Consider the following 14,911-nt stretch of genomic DNA (forward strand, 5'->3'; position numbering starts at 1 on the left):
ATAAAGATGAATGGAGACTTCAAACTTCAAACAGATTTCAAAAACATTGTAAAAAACATCAGAAAAGTGGTACATATGACTCATGCTTCATATTTCAAGTTTTCTGAAGTCATGATAGTTTTAAGAAGACCAAAATTTGGCTTGTTATTCGCTGATGGTCTTTTCCTTGAATGAGCTGACTGGAATGAGTCACACCAGTTAACAAATCAAACTTGAACTTTGATTTGTGAATGAATCATTCAGACTGATTTTGTGAACTTGATTCAAAAGAATAACTCCTTCATTCTTTGCTGATGCATTGCTGCTTCTCTCGTAAACATGGTGTATCAAGATATTACAAATCAACATAAATCATGGTCTGTTCCTCACACAATGCTTTAGAAGATTCGGCATGAGTCATACGGACTACTTTTTTTGATGTCTCACTTGTCATTTTGAAGCTTCATAGCCACAGTCCTCATTCACTTTCATTAAACTGAAAAGTGAAAACAGAATATTCCTCAAAAATTCACAGAACTTAGTCAGTCATACAAGTTTGGAAGGACATGAATGCAAGTAAATAATTTTCATTTTTGGCTGAACCTTTCCTTTAAGCACTAGAGTCGAGTCTTCAAAAAGCAACAAGAGCTCAGCTCAGCAAAACTGAAAAAATGTTGTGGATAAACTACAAATTAGCTAAACGGCTCTGAACCTCGCCACCCTGTCTCAAATGTAAAAGCCGTCTGGGCCCTGCCTTCCGGCTCCAGAGAGTAGACAAATCCCTCAGCATCCACAGACCTCATTTAAAGCCAACCTCAGTCTTGCTCATCAAAGCATGACTTCCTCTAACTCCAGGAAAAAGGCACAGTTGCCTGGACCTTAGCAGAAGCACGACAGCAAACCATCAGTGGGGTAAAAGCTCCAGCGGGGAAAGACAGGTCACTACAGCGGGGCATGCTGAGATAAATCCAACCCGGCTTCAATTAATCTATTGGCCATGAAATGAGAATGTCTTCTCGATTTTGTTGAAGGGAAAGTGAATTATACTTATATCATTAAAACAAAGTAGGTCATGCTAATTGCTCTTCGTTGGAGCCAAACTCGGATGTAATTGAGATTTTGGGAAAGGCTGAGGGGTGTAATTAGTTTAGGAAGTGTGGCTTTGTATTGCTATGGCAATGGGGGCAATGTCTGGCTATACCTGTGTCAGAAGGCCCGGCTGGATCTGTAGAGGTTGGGCACCGGGGGCCTGTGTTACTATGGGAACTGCATTCTCCATCCGCACAGAGTAGCCAGTGTGTTTAGAGGGTGAAGCTTGCAAACCTGGAAAGAAATAACAAGGAAAACACCATTAAATGTAAAAAAAAATGTTACAAATACAGCTGAAGTCAAAAGTTTAGAATCTGCAAAATGTTAATTATTCTACCAAAATAAGAGGGATCATACAAAATGCATGTTAGTTTTTATTTAGTTCTGACCTGAATAAGATATTTCACATAAAAGATGTTTACATATAGTCCACAAGAGAAAATAATAGTTGAGGTTCAAACACTCACTGATGCTTCAGAAGGAAACACGATGCATTAAGTGCCAGGGGTGAAAACTTTTGAACAGAATAAAGAGGTGTACATTTTTCTTATTTTGCCTAAATATCATATTTTTTTTAATTTAGTACTGCCATTCAGAAGCTACTTACATGTTCCCCAGAAGACAAAATAAGTTTAATTTACCCTGATCTTCAAATTCCAAAAGTTTTCACCCCCAGGCTCTTAATGCATTGTGTTTCTTTCTGGAGCATCAGTGAACGTTTGAATCTTCTGTAATAGTTGCATATGAGTCCCTCAGTTGTCCTCAGTGTGAAAAGATGAATCTCAAAATCATACAGTCATTGTTGGAAAGGGTTCAAATACACAAAAATGCTGAAAACCCAAAGAATTTGTGGGACCTGAAGAATTTTTCTGAAGAGCAGCAGGCAGTTTAACTGTTCAGGACAAACAAGGGACTCATGAACAACTATCAGTAAACAAAACAAAAACAAACAAACCAAAAAAAAAAAACAGATGTGGATCATTCAGGTATGTTAATGTCTTTTTTGTAAAATACCTTATTCAGGTCAGTACTAAATAAAAAATAACATGCATTTTATATGATCCCTTTTATTTAGGTAAAATAATTAACATTTTGCAGATTCTGCAAGGTGTATGCAAACTTTTGACTTCAACTGTAGCTTAGTCAGAAGTTACAATTCTGTTAGGAATTACTTGTATCAAAACTATCTTAATTTGTGTTCCTAAGACGAACGAAAGTCCTACGGGTTTAAATTAGCACTCACCTTGGAAGCCAGGTGGGCAGACGATGAGGGCCTGCTGGAAGGGATCGGGTCGGGCGGCGCAGAGTTGTGGCGCACCGGGTTGGAGGTTCATGGTCCTGGGGGCCACAGCAGCCATGGGGGCCGCAGAAGGCTGGTAGAGTGCAGATTGGTAATTTAGTATGGAGACATCGGGATTGGTAAGGGAAAGGGTGGCACTGGTGGAAGAGGGAGCCAGGTTGGTGGCCTAAAGGAACGGATGGGATCAAATGAACAAACAAAGACAAACAAACAAAAGCATGAGGAAGTGGGTGTGGGGGTTGGGTGGAGCAACAATGAAGGATGTGGTGCAAAATTTCAAATAATAGAAAATGATGAATGTACATTTCTTAAAATATCTCTTGATACACAGGATGGATGTACAAAAAATGTTAGCTGATGAAAACTGCAGGCAGCAAGCACAGGAAGTATTTTTCGTGTTAAATTCCGAGTAATTTCTTAGGGCGAATACCACAACGCTGTTGTGCAACTTCGACTAAAATGCTTTATTAGCTGCTATTGTGTGCAGACAGCATTTTCTATAAAATGACTTATTGAGCGTGAGGAAAGAGGAGGTGAGAGAGCTTCAATCAATGCTCTTGTGTTACAGTCTCCATCAATGCTAGGACCCTTCAACTCATTGAATTTGCTCAGTCTCATTAGCAGCAGATAATGATCCCTCTTTGCGCTAAAGCTATGATTAAATATACACACAGATCTAACTGGTGAGGGGAGAGAAAATCTGTTCTTCAAAGCCTCTGCGCTAGATTTCCCCTCCAGTGCTTTTTAATCCAGCCTGACTGCAGCACATTCATCTGTTTATTCATCTATCAATGTGGAATTTGCGCCGTCTAGGAGGTTTGATGAACGAGGGAACTCCCTCTCCTCCATCTAGAACGGTGAACCGAATGTGCTTCTCAAAAGAATTGTACAGGTCCTTCCATCATAGTCACTCTCTCTCTATAATGAAAACACAAGACAAAAAATATAGCCAGAAGTAAAAATATGAGTGCGGTAACATCGCCAGAGACGGGGAAAGGGCGTGATTTCTGCTCAAAACGAAAAAAGAAGATCCAAGCCATGGCTTAGTAGTTAGCGTATATGCTCCAATATCAATATTTTGAGCTTTAGAGCTCAATTGGGAAAAGTGGGAGTCTGGCCTGCTGCTGAGCTATGGTCGGAGCTATGGCTTAGCGGTCTGCGTACATGCTAAGACATCAACATGGTGGTAATATAAGAAATGTGGGTTTGAATCTGGCTTGCTTTTGGTTCAGTTCACCAATTCAGAACTTGCAAAACAAAAAAAAAGGTCCAAGCTATGCCTTAGTGGTCTGTGCACATGCTAAGATATCAAAATCTTGAGCCTTGGTGCTAATGTAAGAAATGTGGGTTTGAGTCTTACTTGCTTTTGGTTCAGTTTGCCTATTCAGAACTTGCAAAAAAATTGTTCTGAGCTATAGCTTAGTGGTCTGCACACATGCTAAAACATCAAAATCCTGAGCCTTGGCGTTAATATATGAAATGTGAGTTTGAATCTAGCTTGCTTTTGGTTCAGTTCGCCTATTTAGAATTTGCAAAATTAAAAAAAATGGTCCGAGCTATGGCATAGTGGTCCGCACACATGCTAAGACATCTGCATGGTGGTAATATAAGAAATGTGGGTTTGAATCTGGCTTGCTTTTGGTTCAGTTCACCAATTCAGAACTTGCAAAACTAAAAAATGGTCCGAGTTGTGGCTTAGCAGTCTGTGTACATGCTAAGACATAAAAATCTTGAGCCTTGGTGCTAATATTAGAAATATGGGTTTGAGTCTGACCTGCTTTTGTTCCCATGTGCCAATTCAAAACTTCCAAATATGAGACTATTAATGATCCCATGTGCCTGTTAAAAACTTCCCCCAAAAAAGTCTGAGCTTTGGCTTAGTGGTCTTAGCACATTCTAAGACACCTTGGAGCTAAAATAAAAAATGTGTTTGAGTCTAGCCTGTTTATGGTCCAATACACCCTATTCAGAACTTAGCATGTGTCTGTGCTCATGCTAAGGCATCAAAATGTTGTGCAGTTAGCGCACAAGCTCTGACATCAATATTCTAGCCACAGAGCTCATATGGGAATTGTGGGTTTGAGTCTAGCTTACACATGAACTAATGTGCCTGTTTAGATATTTGAAAACTAAAAAAATGGTCTGAGCTTGGGCTTAGTGGTCGGCACACAGGCTCTAGCATCAATATTTTGAGCTTTGGAGCTTATTTGGGGAATCTAATTTTGAGTATGGCCTATTCATGGTCCCATGCTCCTATTCAGAGCTTTCAAAACAAAAAAAAATGGTGTAAATGGTCTGTGCTATGGCTTGGAGGTCTGTGCACATGCTAAGGCATCAAAATGTTAAGCCTTAGTGGTATTATAAGAAATGTGGGTTTGAGTCTAGCCTATACATAATCTAATGTACCGTTCAGAACATCCAAAAAAAAATGGTCTGAGTGTTGGCTTAGTGGTCAGTGCACATGCTCCAACATCAATATTTTGAACTTTGGAGCTCATTTGGAAAATGTAAGTTTGAGTCTGGCCTATTCATGAACCCATGTGCTTGTTCAGTACTTTCAAAACTAGTCTGTGCACATGTTGAGCCTTAGTGCTAATGTGAGAAATGTGGGTTTGAGTCTGGCCTGCCCTTGTTCGCATACGCCAATTTGAAACTTCCAAAACCAAAAGGAAAAAGGTCCAAAACATGGCTTAGCAGTAAGTGCTCAAGCTCTGACATCAATCTTCTGAGCCACAGAGCTCATATGGGAAATGTGGTTTGAGTCTGGCCTACTAGTTTTGAGTCTGGCCTACTAGAGCTAACGTTTCTGTTCAGAACATCCAAAACTAAAATAAATGTTTTGAGTTACGACTTAGTGGTCAACACACATGCTCTAACATCAATATTTTGAGCTTTGGAGCTCATTTGGGAAATGTACGTTTGAGTCTGGCCTATTCATGATCTTATTTGCCTGTTCAGAACTTCCAAAACTAAAACATGGCCTAAGCTATGGCTTTGTGCTCAATGCACACACTCCATCATTAAAATGTTGAGCAGTGTAGCTGATATAAGAAATGTGGGTTTGAGCCTCTTTGTTTTTCATGTATGATCTCTGACAATAAAATGGCATAAAAAAACGGCAGAAACACAAGGTCAAGGGTCAAGTTCTAACAGGTACAGATGGTACAAGTACATTTCCATGTAAAATACCTGTAATTTCTTTTAAGATACGGACAAAATTGAACAATACAACAGACAAAAAGATGTGCCTAAATGCTGGTGCACCATCAAAACCTGTTCGTTTAATAGAAGCTAGTGTTATTTACTTTCATCTGTTACCAAAGCAATACTGTTTCATCTCATGCCACCGTTAGTAATTATAGACTTTTCATTAAGGTTTGTATGGGGAGAATTCAGTACAGCGCTTTTCATTTTTCATTTTCCCCGTTTAGCAAGGCCGACGAGCACCAGGGGAGAGAGTTAATCAATACGCCGCCATGGCATTCATCACACAAAATAAACACTTCAGCCTCACAGCTGGCTAATGCTACACAAGCTTTCCCTTCGAACACATCGAATGCCCTACACAACGTTCTTCTCATGACGCTAAAGTGAGGCCGGAGTGCTATAACATTCAAAGCTGTATGAATTTTTGACTTCAGACATGTTTATTCGAAGGGGAAAGTCAGGGTTTGAGCCGATCTAAGAACTCAAAATGAAGGCATTATGGGATTCATGCCTGGCCCTCTGTCAGCAGTTTAGACAAACGCTCCCTGGTGAAGCTAAACTGCACTGAGGCAAAACAGGAGGAAACAAAAGGAGAGAAGGAAACAAAGTGGTGCAATCCTTAAGGCTGCAAAGTAGTAAAATGCAAGCCAAGCAGGAAGTAGAAGCTGTCATGTTGTTAATCAGCACATTGTGACAGAGGGCTGCAAGGCTGGAAACACACACTCAGGCACACACACACAGCCCAAATGGCCCATGATATGACTAGTGTTCTGTCCACTGAAGGAAGTCATCCGATACTGCCAGTGGTCAATGGGCCAAAGCTACTCTAATTTCTTTGGATTGTCCCACTGCAAATTAGTCTGTGCATGTAATACAATTAATTATCTGCAGCTTTAAGGGAAACGAAATTGAACTAGGGATCGTTTTAACTGAATTCAAAAAAAGTTTTTAGTCACATATAACTTGGTGTTGTGTGCGTTCTAGCCTAAAATTCAGATTTATTTATGTATGTATTTATATATTTATTTTTTACTTACAAATAATATAAAAATAACACTTAAACATTCTATAATTTATTTAATTACATTTATTATCTTCATTCTCGTATACATTTATATTTTTAAAGAATTTTTAAAGATTTTTACTGTCACTTTTTCTGTGAGTTGAAGTGGAAATCAAGACAAAAATATAGATTTATTATTTTTATTTATTTATTTTATTATATATATATATATTTTTTTACAAATGTTTCTTATAGTATATACTACTACTTACAAATTACACACATAGTATATAATTTAAATATTTAAATAATACACTACAAAAATATTAATGTTACTTTCTTCAGTAAAACATCTTATCAATAAAATTAAAAATATTAACTTGAGAAGCTTGTTATAAGCACAACATCTTACACAGTGTAAAGAGGACTGTGTTTAAAATAAGAAGATAATTTTTTTGTAAATTGTAAATTATTGTTTATGATCTTGTAATTTATTTATTTATTACATTTATATTGTTTAAGGACTTTTTAAAATAATATTTTATGGGAAATCAAGACAAAATTCTATTTTTATTTATTTATTTATTATTATATGAATGTAGTTTTTTATTTTAAAAAATATTAGTTACATATTACAAATATTTAATAAGAGAGGATTATGTTTAAAATAAGAGAAGATTTTGTAAATTGTAAATTATTGTTTATGATATATTTATGAGCAATTTATTTTTATTTACATTTATATTGTTTGTAGATTTTTTTTTAAATTATATTTTATGGGAAATCAGGACAAAATTCAGATTCATTTACTTATTTACACATCTTTAGGTTTTTTTTATTTAAAAATTATTAGTTACATATTACAAATATTTAAAAATATTAAAACTTAAATACCATTTAATTATTCAATAAATGATTCCATAATTTATTTAATTACATTTATTTTTTTATATTGTTTGATGATTTTTTAAATACTACTTTATGAGAAATCACAACAAAATTCTGTTTTATTTTATTTTGTTTTATTTATTTGTGTTATTTTATTATTATTGTTGTTGTTTTTACAAATGTTATATTCATCATCTTCATTCTCAAACACATTTATGTATTTAAAAACATTTTAAGAAAAAAAAAATGCATGACCTTTATTTATTTATATTTATTATCTTCATTCTCATTTTCTTTTTTAACACATTTGATCATTTTACCTTATTTTTTTAGCAACTCTGCCCCAGCTAGATCAGAAACTTGCTCAACAACAAACAAAATAATATCTAAAATGCCAAATGTGGGTGTTAGAGTTATGGTTTACCTGCCATAACTTTAACTTTATTTAATAACAACATAATGGGAAGCTGCTAGTTAGATGTGTGTGTGGATACTGACCTGGCTATGCACAGTGTTAAGCTGGTTGTTGAAGGTCATGGTGAGATTGGTGGAGGTGGTGGGGGCTACATGTGTTATAAAGGGCGTCTTGCTCTGATTGACTGTATCGTACATGTTCACCCGACGCTTGCAAATCTCCATGTTCTGGAAGCAGGATTTGACGCTGCAAGAAAAAAGACACGGTCAGCGATCTAAACATACTTTGATAAAACTACATGACCTTAATGTTGATGTAGTTCAACTGACTGTGTGCTGTGTGGGAAGTCCAGCAAGTGTGTCATTGTGACAAAGGGGTGGTTGAGTGTCTCTATGGGCGTTATTCTCTTGTCTGCGTCGATGGTCAGCATCTTGGTCAGCAGGTCAATAAACTCCCTTCTGTCTGCTTTCTCCGCCAGCATGTCGCTGCCCTCCAAGTCTGTGGTCATATTCACCTGCACACAGCAAAAGAGATGTACTTTATGGATCCTCAAACAAGGTTAACCAGCTCTTGGTTTCTTTTTTCTGATGTAACATTGACTAACACATCGCCATGGAATCTGGGTCCACACAATTCCGTTCCATTCTATCGAATTCCAAAATTCCATAGTATTTCACATACTACAAATAATAGTAAATCAGCACAGAAAATGTATTAAAAATGCTGTAATGGAAAATGTTAATGTTTGTAAACTCACTGGACAGTGATAGTCAATGAATGTAGGCGGTAGGGTAAATTAGCAGCTATAATTGCAGAATAAATCATCCTTAGTAGCCGAATGGGTCTTCAGTGCAATCCTGGGTGTTCCCAAATGATGGAATCTGTCAGCTGTATCTTCTGATCCAACTTACATCTTACAGCTTTTGTAAATAATACATGTGAGTATTTGTGTGTGAATAACTCCCGCAGTGCTTGACGTGTACAACTCTATTAATATACACAGACCTGTCAGTCAAAAAGCGTGTGCAATCTCAGAGGACAGGGGTAACCTTTCTGATATTCCCAAATATTTGCCCTCACATTTTCAGATATTCACTTAGGATCGCTTCAGATGACAGGCCGTATATTCAAAATCTGATATATAATTTTGTTTCATCTTCAAAATGTTTTAAAAGGGCTAAAAGATTGGGGAAAAGATGATTAAATAAAAAATGTTTTTTTTTTTTTTTAATTTTAGATATATTTTTGTATTAAAACATGACAGTATTAACTATAAAATTAAATAAAATAAAATATGTCAGTATATTCAAAGGAATATGAAAAGAAGCAATATATATATATATATATATATATATATATATATATATATATTATATATATATATATATAAAAAACAATAATTTAAAAAATTTATTCAAATTATTTGTTTATTTTAATGTGATCTTTATATTCATTAGTTTATTAATTTATTAATTTTGTATAAAGTTCATATTAAAATAGTGACCTATAGTACATAATAGAAAAAAAATATAAATGTATAATCATATAATATGAATATTAAATAAAATAATACAATATTAGTACTTACAAAGGGATATGAAAAAAAGCACATATAAATGAAATAGACATGAACATAATTTTAAGAGTAATTTAATGTGAGCTTTATATTTTAAATATATGTATTTATTTATTTTTTGTATTAAGGTCATATTAAACCTATAATATATATCATTGAAAAAATAATAATATAATAATAATATAATATGACAGTAATACATATTATAGAATTTTTAAGACTATGTTAATGTAATTTATTGACATTTATTTATTTATCCATCCATCCATCCATCCATCCATCCATTTTGTATTAAGGTAAAAATAGTAACCTGTAATATATAATAGAAAAAATATACGTACTAAATATAATATAATATAATGTAATATAATATAATATAATATAATATATACAAAAAAATATGAAAAGAAGTACAAAGTAAAAGACTTTTTTATGCATCCTTTATATATAAATAATTTTAAAAATGAATAGTTCATATATATATATATATATATATATATATATGTATATGTATATATGTATATATGTGTGTGTGTATATATATATATATACACACACACACACACACACATATATATATTCATTTCAAAAGTCTTTTATTTTTTTTTCTTTCTTTTAAAAACTATTTTATTTTTTTTTGTATATATATATATATATATATATATATATATATATATATATATATGTATATGTATATATATATATATCGTGATTTGTAATATATAACAGAAAACATTTATAATAATATAATATAATATACTATTATATAATATAATATAACAACTTAATATGTACATAATGCATATGAAAAAGCAAATATAGCTACATACACTAAATATACAATTTTCCAAAGCAAATTTTAAGTTAAAATTTGTTAATGAAAATCAATCCCTGGGACATCAAATTGGCTGTATTTAAAGAAACACGCTTTTATTGTCTGATAGGATGTTTTAGCCAGACATGAACAGCAGTGCAGCAGAGCTTATTTTTATTGGTAATCCCTGTTAGTGATGGCTAACGCATTTTTCATGCCGCCATGCTGTTTATCTGTGGCCTTAACCTCCTCGAGCTATCAGATAAAGCGCCAGTCACCAGTGCAAATCACAGTCTTCTTTTATGCATGCTATTTTAGTCCTGCTCTGTCTCTCCCTCTGTTTTCCATCACCCTGCTGCATGATAAAGAAATAATCTTTGACACGAGAGGAAAAATAATCATTCAGGACGCAGAATATGAACCGCGAGGGGAGTGACTGCATAGCTACCGTACACAAATCTTGCAAAAACAGTTATGCACGCACACTTAGTGAACTGTCTCTAGAAGATGATGAAACTGAGAACAATCATTCGTCTTGCTCTTCATTTCACATCTGACTGTTACATTTAAATCAGCTGAATACACAAGTGTTGTATCTGTGAGTGCAACCATTTAAAGACATGTGCATATCATGGAGACAGCTGTGCAGATGTTCCACATACAAACTGGCAGTGCCGCAACAGCGGAAACTGAGAAATACACACACACACACACACACACACACACACGCACAGAGTTGTTCCTAAATCATATTCTGTGTTCTAAAGATGTCTGTAGCCTCTAAAATGTCAACTGCTGAGTGAAGGTGGCTTAGTTATTTAACTATTAAAAAATTACTAATAAACTAAAAAAAAAATAAAGACCACCTTATCTTTTTTTTTCTTAGTTTGTTTGTTAGTTTGTTAATTTTTTATCTTATTTGTGTATAATAATAATAATAACTATTACTATTATTATTGTTAATAATTAATTAGTTTGTACACTTTCAAATACTTAATTTTATTATGATTTTTTATGAAATAAACATTTTTTCTTTGCTTGTTTGTCAAATTTTGTATAATGATAATAATAATAATAATAATAATAATAATAATAATGTTAGTATTATTAATTAGTTTATTTACTTTCAAATTGTGAATTTTATTATGATTTTAAATTAAATAAATAAACAAACTTTTTTGTTTCTTTGCCTGTTGGTTGTCAAATTATGTATAATAATTTTGTATAATACTACTACTACTACGACTAATAATAATATAGTTTCCACAATTATTATTGTTACTATTATTAATAATAGTTGATTTATTTTCACTTACATTTTTATCATTCATTATCATTATTATAACAGTTCATTTTTGTATAATAATAATAATAATAATAATAATAATAATACTTAATAATGTATTACTATTTATTAATTAATCATTTTAATTATTAATTTATTTATTTGTATTCATTTTATTTACAATTTTATTAGTAATAATGTATTTCTTTCTTTCTTTGATTTAAAATGGTTTGTTTTTGATTTATTTATGACTTATTATAAACAAACAAACAAAAACACATTTACTAATTTTTTTTCTTTGCTCACTTCGTATACTTTTGGTATAATTAATAATAATAATTTTATTATTATTATCTAAATTATTATATATGTATTTTTTATTTTCACATTGCTTTATTATTGCCTTTTTTCTAGCTTCCATATCTTATTGAAAATATACTTTTTTCAATCTTTTATGTTAATGCGGTCTTACAACAGCATAGCGGTATGAGAATGTCTTTACTGAAATTTAGTCAACTATACAGTAGTGTACTACAGCAAGTGTACTACCCAGTGCAGCAAATTAGACTACACAGCAAGTCAGCACTCAGATCATAACACCAAAGGACCTGACCTGAAAACGAGGCTCTGATGTAATTCTTTTAAAACAAGGGTGTTGTGAAGGACATGAACATGGACACATTATAGATAAAGTGTATCCAAGCACAAGCATATTTCCATGAATTCATCTAAAATTTGCTGTAAATTAGATCAGCCCTTTTAATGTGATAAACTGGGATAGAGTCCGTTCCTATGGGAAAAATCCAAAATGAGGTTTGCGTCATTGTTGGCAAAAGCGTGACCCGGCCCGTCCAGACATCTGACGAGCGGCCGGTGATGAGGCGTGCTGATTTCAATAACTCGCAGAAGGCAAAAGGTCACAAATCATGTGTCTTATCACAGAATAGCTCCGAGGGGAATACGGTTCCCATGCACCATTGTGCTTTTGAGTCATGTCCTAAGTTACATAACATCAAAGTTTTCTGCGTAACAGAGGTGTGAGTATTACTGGAAACTTGCCACACAGAGTTGGAGACAAAACATTTTTTTGAGGGTGAGGGAGGTTATTATTAGGTATGAGCCAGATTTCTGCTCCTGTTGAATCTGAAGCAGGTTTTGTGGTACGAACAAAGGTACGACACTCCTACCTGTGCCATATCGTCCAGGCAGTTGAAGATGTACTTGCGAGCTTCTTTAGATTTGATCCCCGTCTCTGCCTCATGGTCCTCAGGTGTCTGCAAGTTCAAACAGGAAAACTGTCAGCATCTTTTAAGATGGTCTCCACTTAAAAAAATTAATCAAACACTGAAGAAGCACTCTCAACATGAGAATTAACCCTTAAAGTCCACTGAAGTGCTTTGAAACATGCAGCATTATTCTGCAAGTTTCGGATGCAAATGCGAATTTTGTCATTGTTTTGAAACACACTGGCTTACAGTGTTAAATGTTGTTGATGAATAATTTTCGCCAACATTTTTTCACCGACTAAAACGTGATGATAACGAAATAAAAACTTGTTTTGAATGCCAAAAACGATGACGAAAATCTGATATTTTCATCAACGAATAAAAATGAGACAAAAATGTTAAAGAGGGATGATCTGGGAAGAGATCGATTCAGAACAAATATGCTGCATGGATAGATGTGTACATTTGAACTGTATTATAGCCTATTGATCTATTTGGTGGGACATAAGCTGGCATACATTTGCTCCACGTCTCATAAAACGTTCAAAAACGTCATTATAGAATGTATAGTTCCAGTCCTTGATTCTGATTGGTTGAGCCATGTTTGAAGCTGTTGTAAATTACTCTACAAACATACACCTTTTTACCACTTTGTTGCAACCACAACTGTTTCTGAGGAACTACATTGTTTGGTGGAAGAACACTGTTTTTATTAACATCATTACACTTTATTTGCTCTTTTATAAAAGCAGTAAGCCCTGTGAAGCTGTGGTTTACAGTGAATTTATAACAGCTTCGCGCCGTGCCTAACAACGCCCCTTAGCGGGTATAAATTCACTGTAAACCATGGCTTCTTGGGTCTTTGTGCTTTATTATAAAACAGACAGTTCCCGGCCCTTGATTCTGATTGGTTGAGCCGTGTTCAAAGCTGTTGTAAATTACTATACAAACATACATTTGTTTACGTCTATGTGTGTTGCTCTGCAACAACTTTCGTTTCTGAGGAACTACATTGTTTGGCGGAAGAATAACGTTTTTATTAATATCATTTGCTCTGTTTTTTGTGAAACTTTACTGTGTACATGGAATAACTGTTTTATAAAAGTAATAATCCTCAAGCAGCTGTGGTTTACAGTGAATTTAGAACAGCTAAACAGGTTTTAGGCACGACGCGAAACGAATGCCTAAAACCTGCTTAACTGTTATAAATTCACTGTAAACCACAATATCTTGGGGCTTATGGCTTTAATATCTGGGAGTAAGAGAAGAGCAGACATATGGATAAATTTGACGACACCGAAACAGTGCCTCTCATTACACAGTGCACAAGTACTCTTTTCATCTTAGATGAACGTAAACAGCTGGGAGAATATCGGACATGTTCAGTACATTACATTTGTGCATTCGGTTTTGAAGGGACAGCAGCCTAATTTAGTTGCTATTGTCTGTATCATTGATGTTAATCAAGCAACAAAAGAAAAGAAAATCACTCTAAACTCAACTGCTGTTGACTGAATCACTTTAGCCTTAAAGATTAATCAAAATTTATTTATATAAATAAATTTGTCTGCTCAAAAGAATGAAGAATGAAGTAAACAAATTGTTATAAACAATGCATAATTAGCCTATATAACCATTAGCATTTAACTGAAAAGAAGACCATGTTCTTGTTTCTTCATGAGAAGTGGTTTCATTTAAGTTTAACATAAAGGCATATTGTGTGTCACAGCAGTTAAATGTGTCTATCATGATAAAACCTTAATAGCAAACCTATACAATGAGTTCTGTAATTTTAGAGAAATGCTTAATAAATAAATTACACTGTAATTAAACCCATTCGGTTTTAGCTAAGTTTACTTTAGATTTACTCAACTAAAATCTTGTGATATTTAAAACTAGACTAAAACCAAAACAATTCAGATGACTAAAATATGACTAAAACTAAATGGCATTTTAGTCAAAAGACTATGACTAAATCACAATTTGCTGTCAAAATTAACACTGCTTACAGATAACCTTAAAGCTAACATATTCATACTAAAAGCAAAAAAAAAAAAAAAAACTTGCATTTTGATTTCATGGGGACTTTAAAGGGATAGTTCATCCAAAAATGACAAGCCATTTACCTG

At 33.7% G+C, this 14,911-nt stretch overlaps 1 protein-coding gene across 2 annotated transcripts in view; it reads right to left on the reverse strand.

Annotated features, from left to right (window-relative positions):
• Window positions 1-14,911, reverse strand: part of hipk2 (homeodomain interacting protein kinase 2) — a 136,954-nt gene that overhangs the window by 20,579 nt on the left and 101,464 nt on the right. The window contains exons 5-9 of one of the 2 annotated variants that reach the window (XM_051135801.1): window positions 12,744-12,830; window positions 8,211-8,395; window positions 7,965-8,127; window positions 2,312-2,441; window positions 1,181-1,302 (exon numbers count right to left, since the gene is read on the reverse strand). In XM_051135801.1, the coding sequence (XP_050991758.1) occupies window positions 1,181-1,302; window positions 2,312-2,441; window positions 7,965-8,127; window positions 8,211-8,395; window positions 12,744-12,830 (687 nt within the window). Of the gene's footprint in view, window positions 1-1,180; window positions 1,303-2,311; window positions 2,535-7,964; window positions 8,128-8,210; window positions 8,396-12,743; window positions 12,831-14,911 lie in introns of both variants that reach the window. The other variant, XM_051135800.1, reaches the window with a different exon arrangement.

The sequence above is a fragment of the Labeo rohita genome, chromosome 18, assembly GCF_022985175.1.
Source record: "Labeo rohita strain BAU-BD-2019 chromosome 18, IGBB_LRoh.1.0, whole genome shotgun sequence".
In the NCBI taxonomy this organism is placed as follows: domain Eukaryota; kingdom Metazoa; phylum Chordata; class Actinopteri; order Cypriniformes; family Cyprinidae; genus Labeo; species Labeo rohita.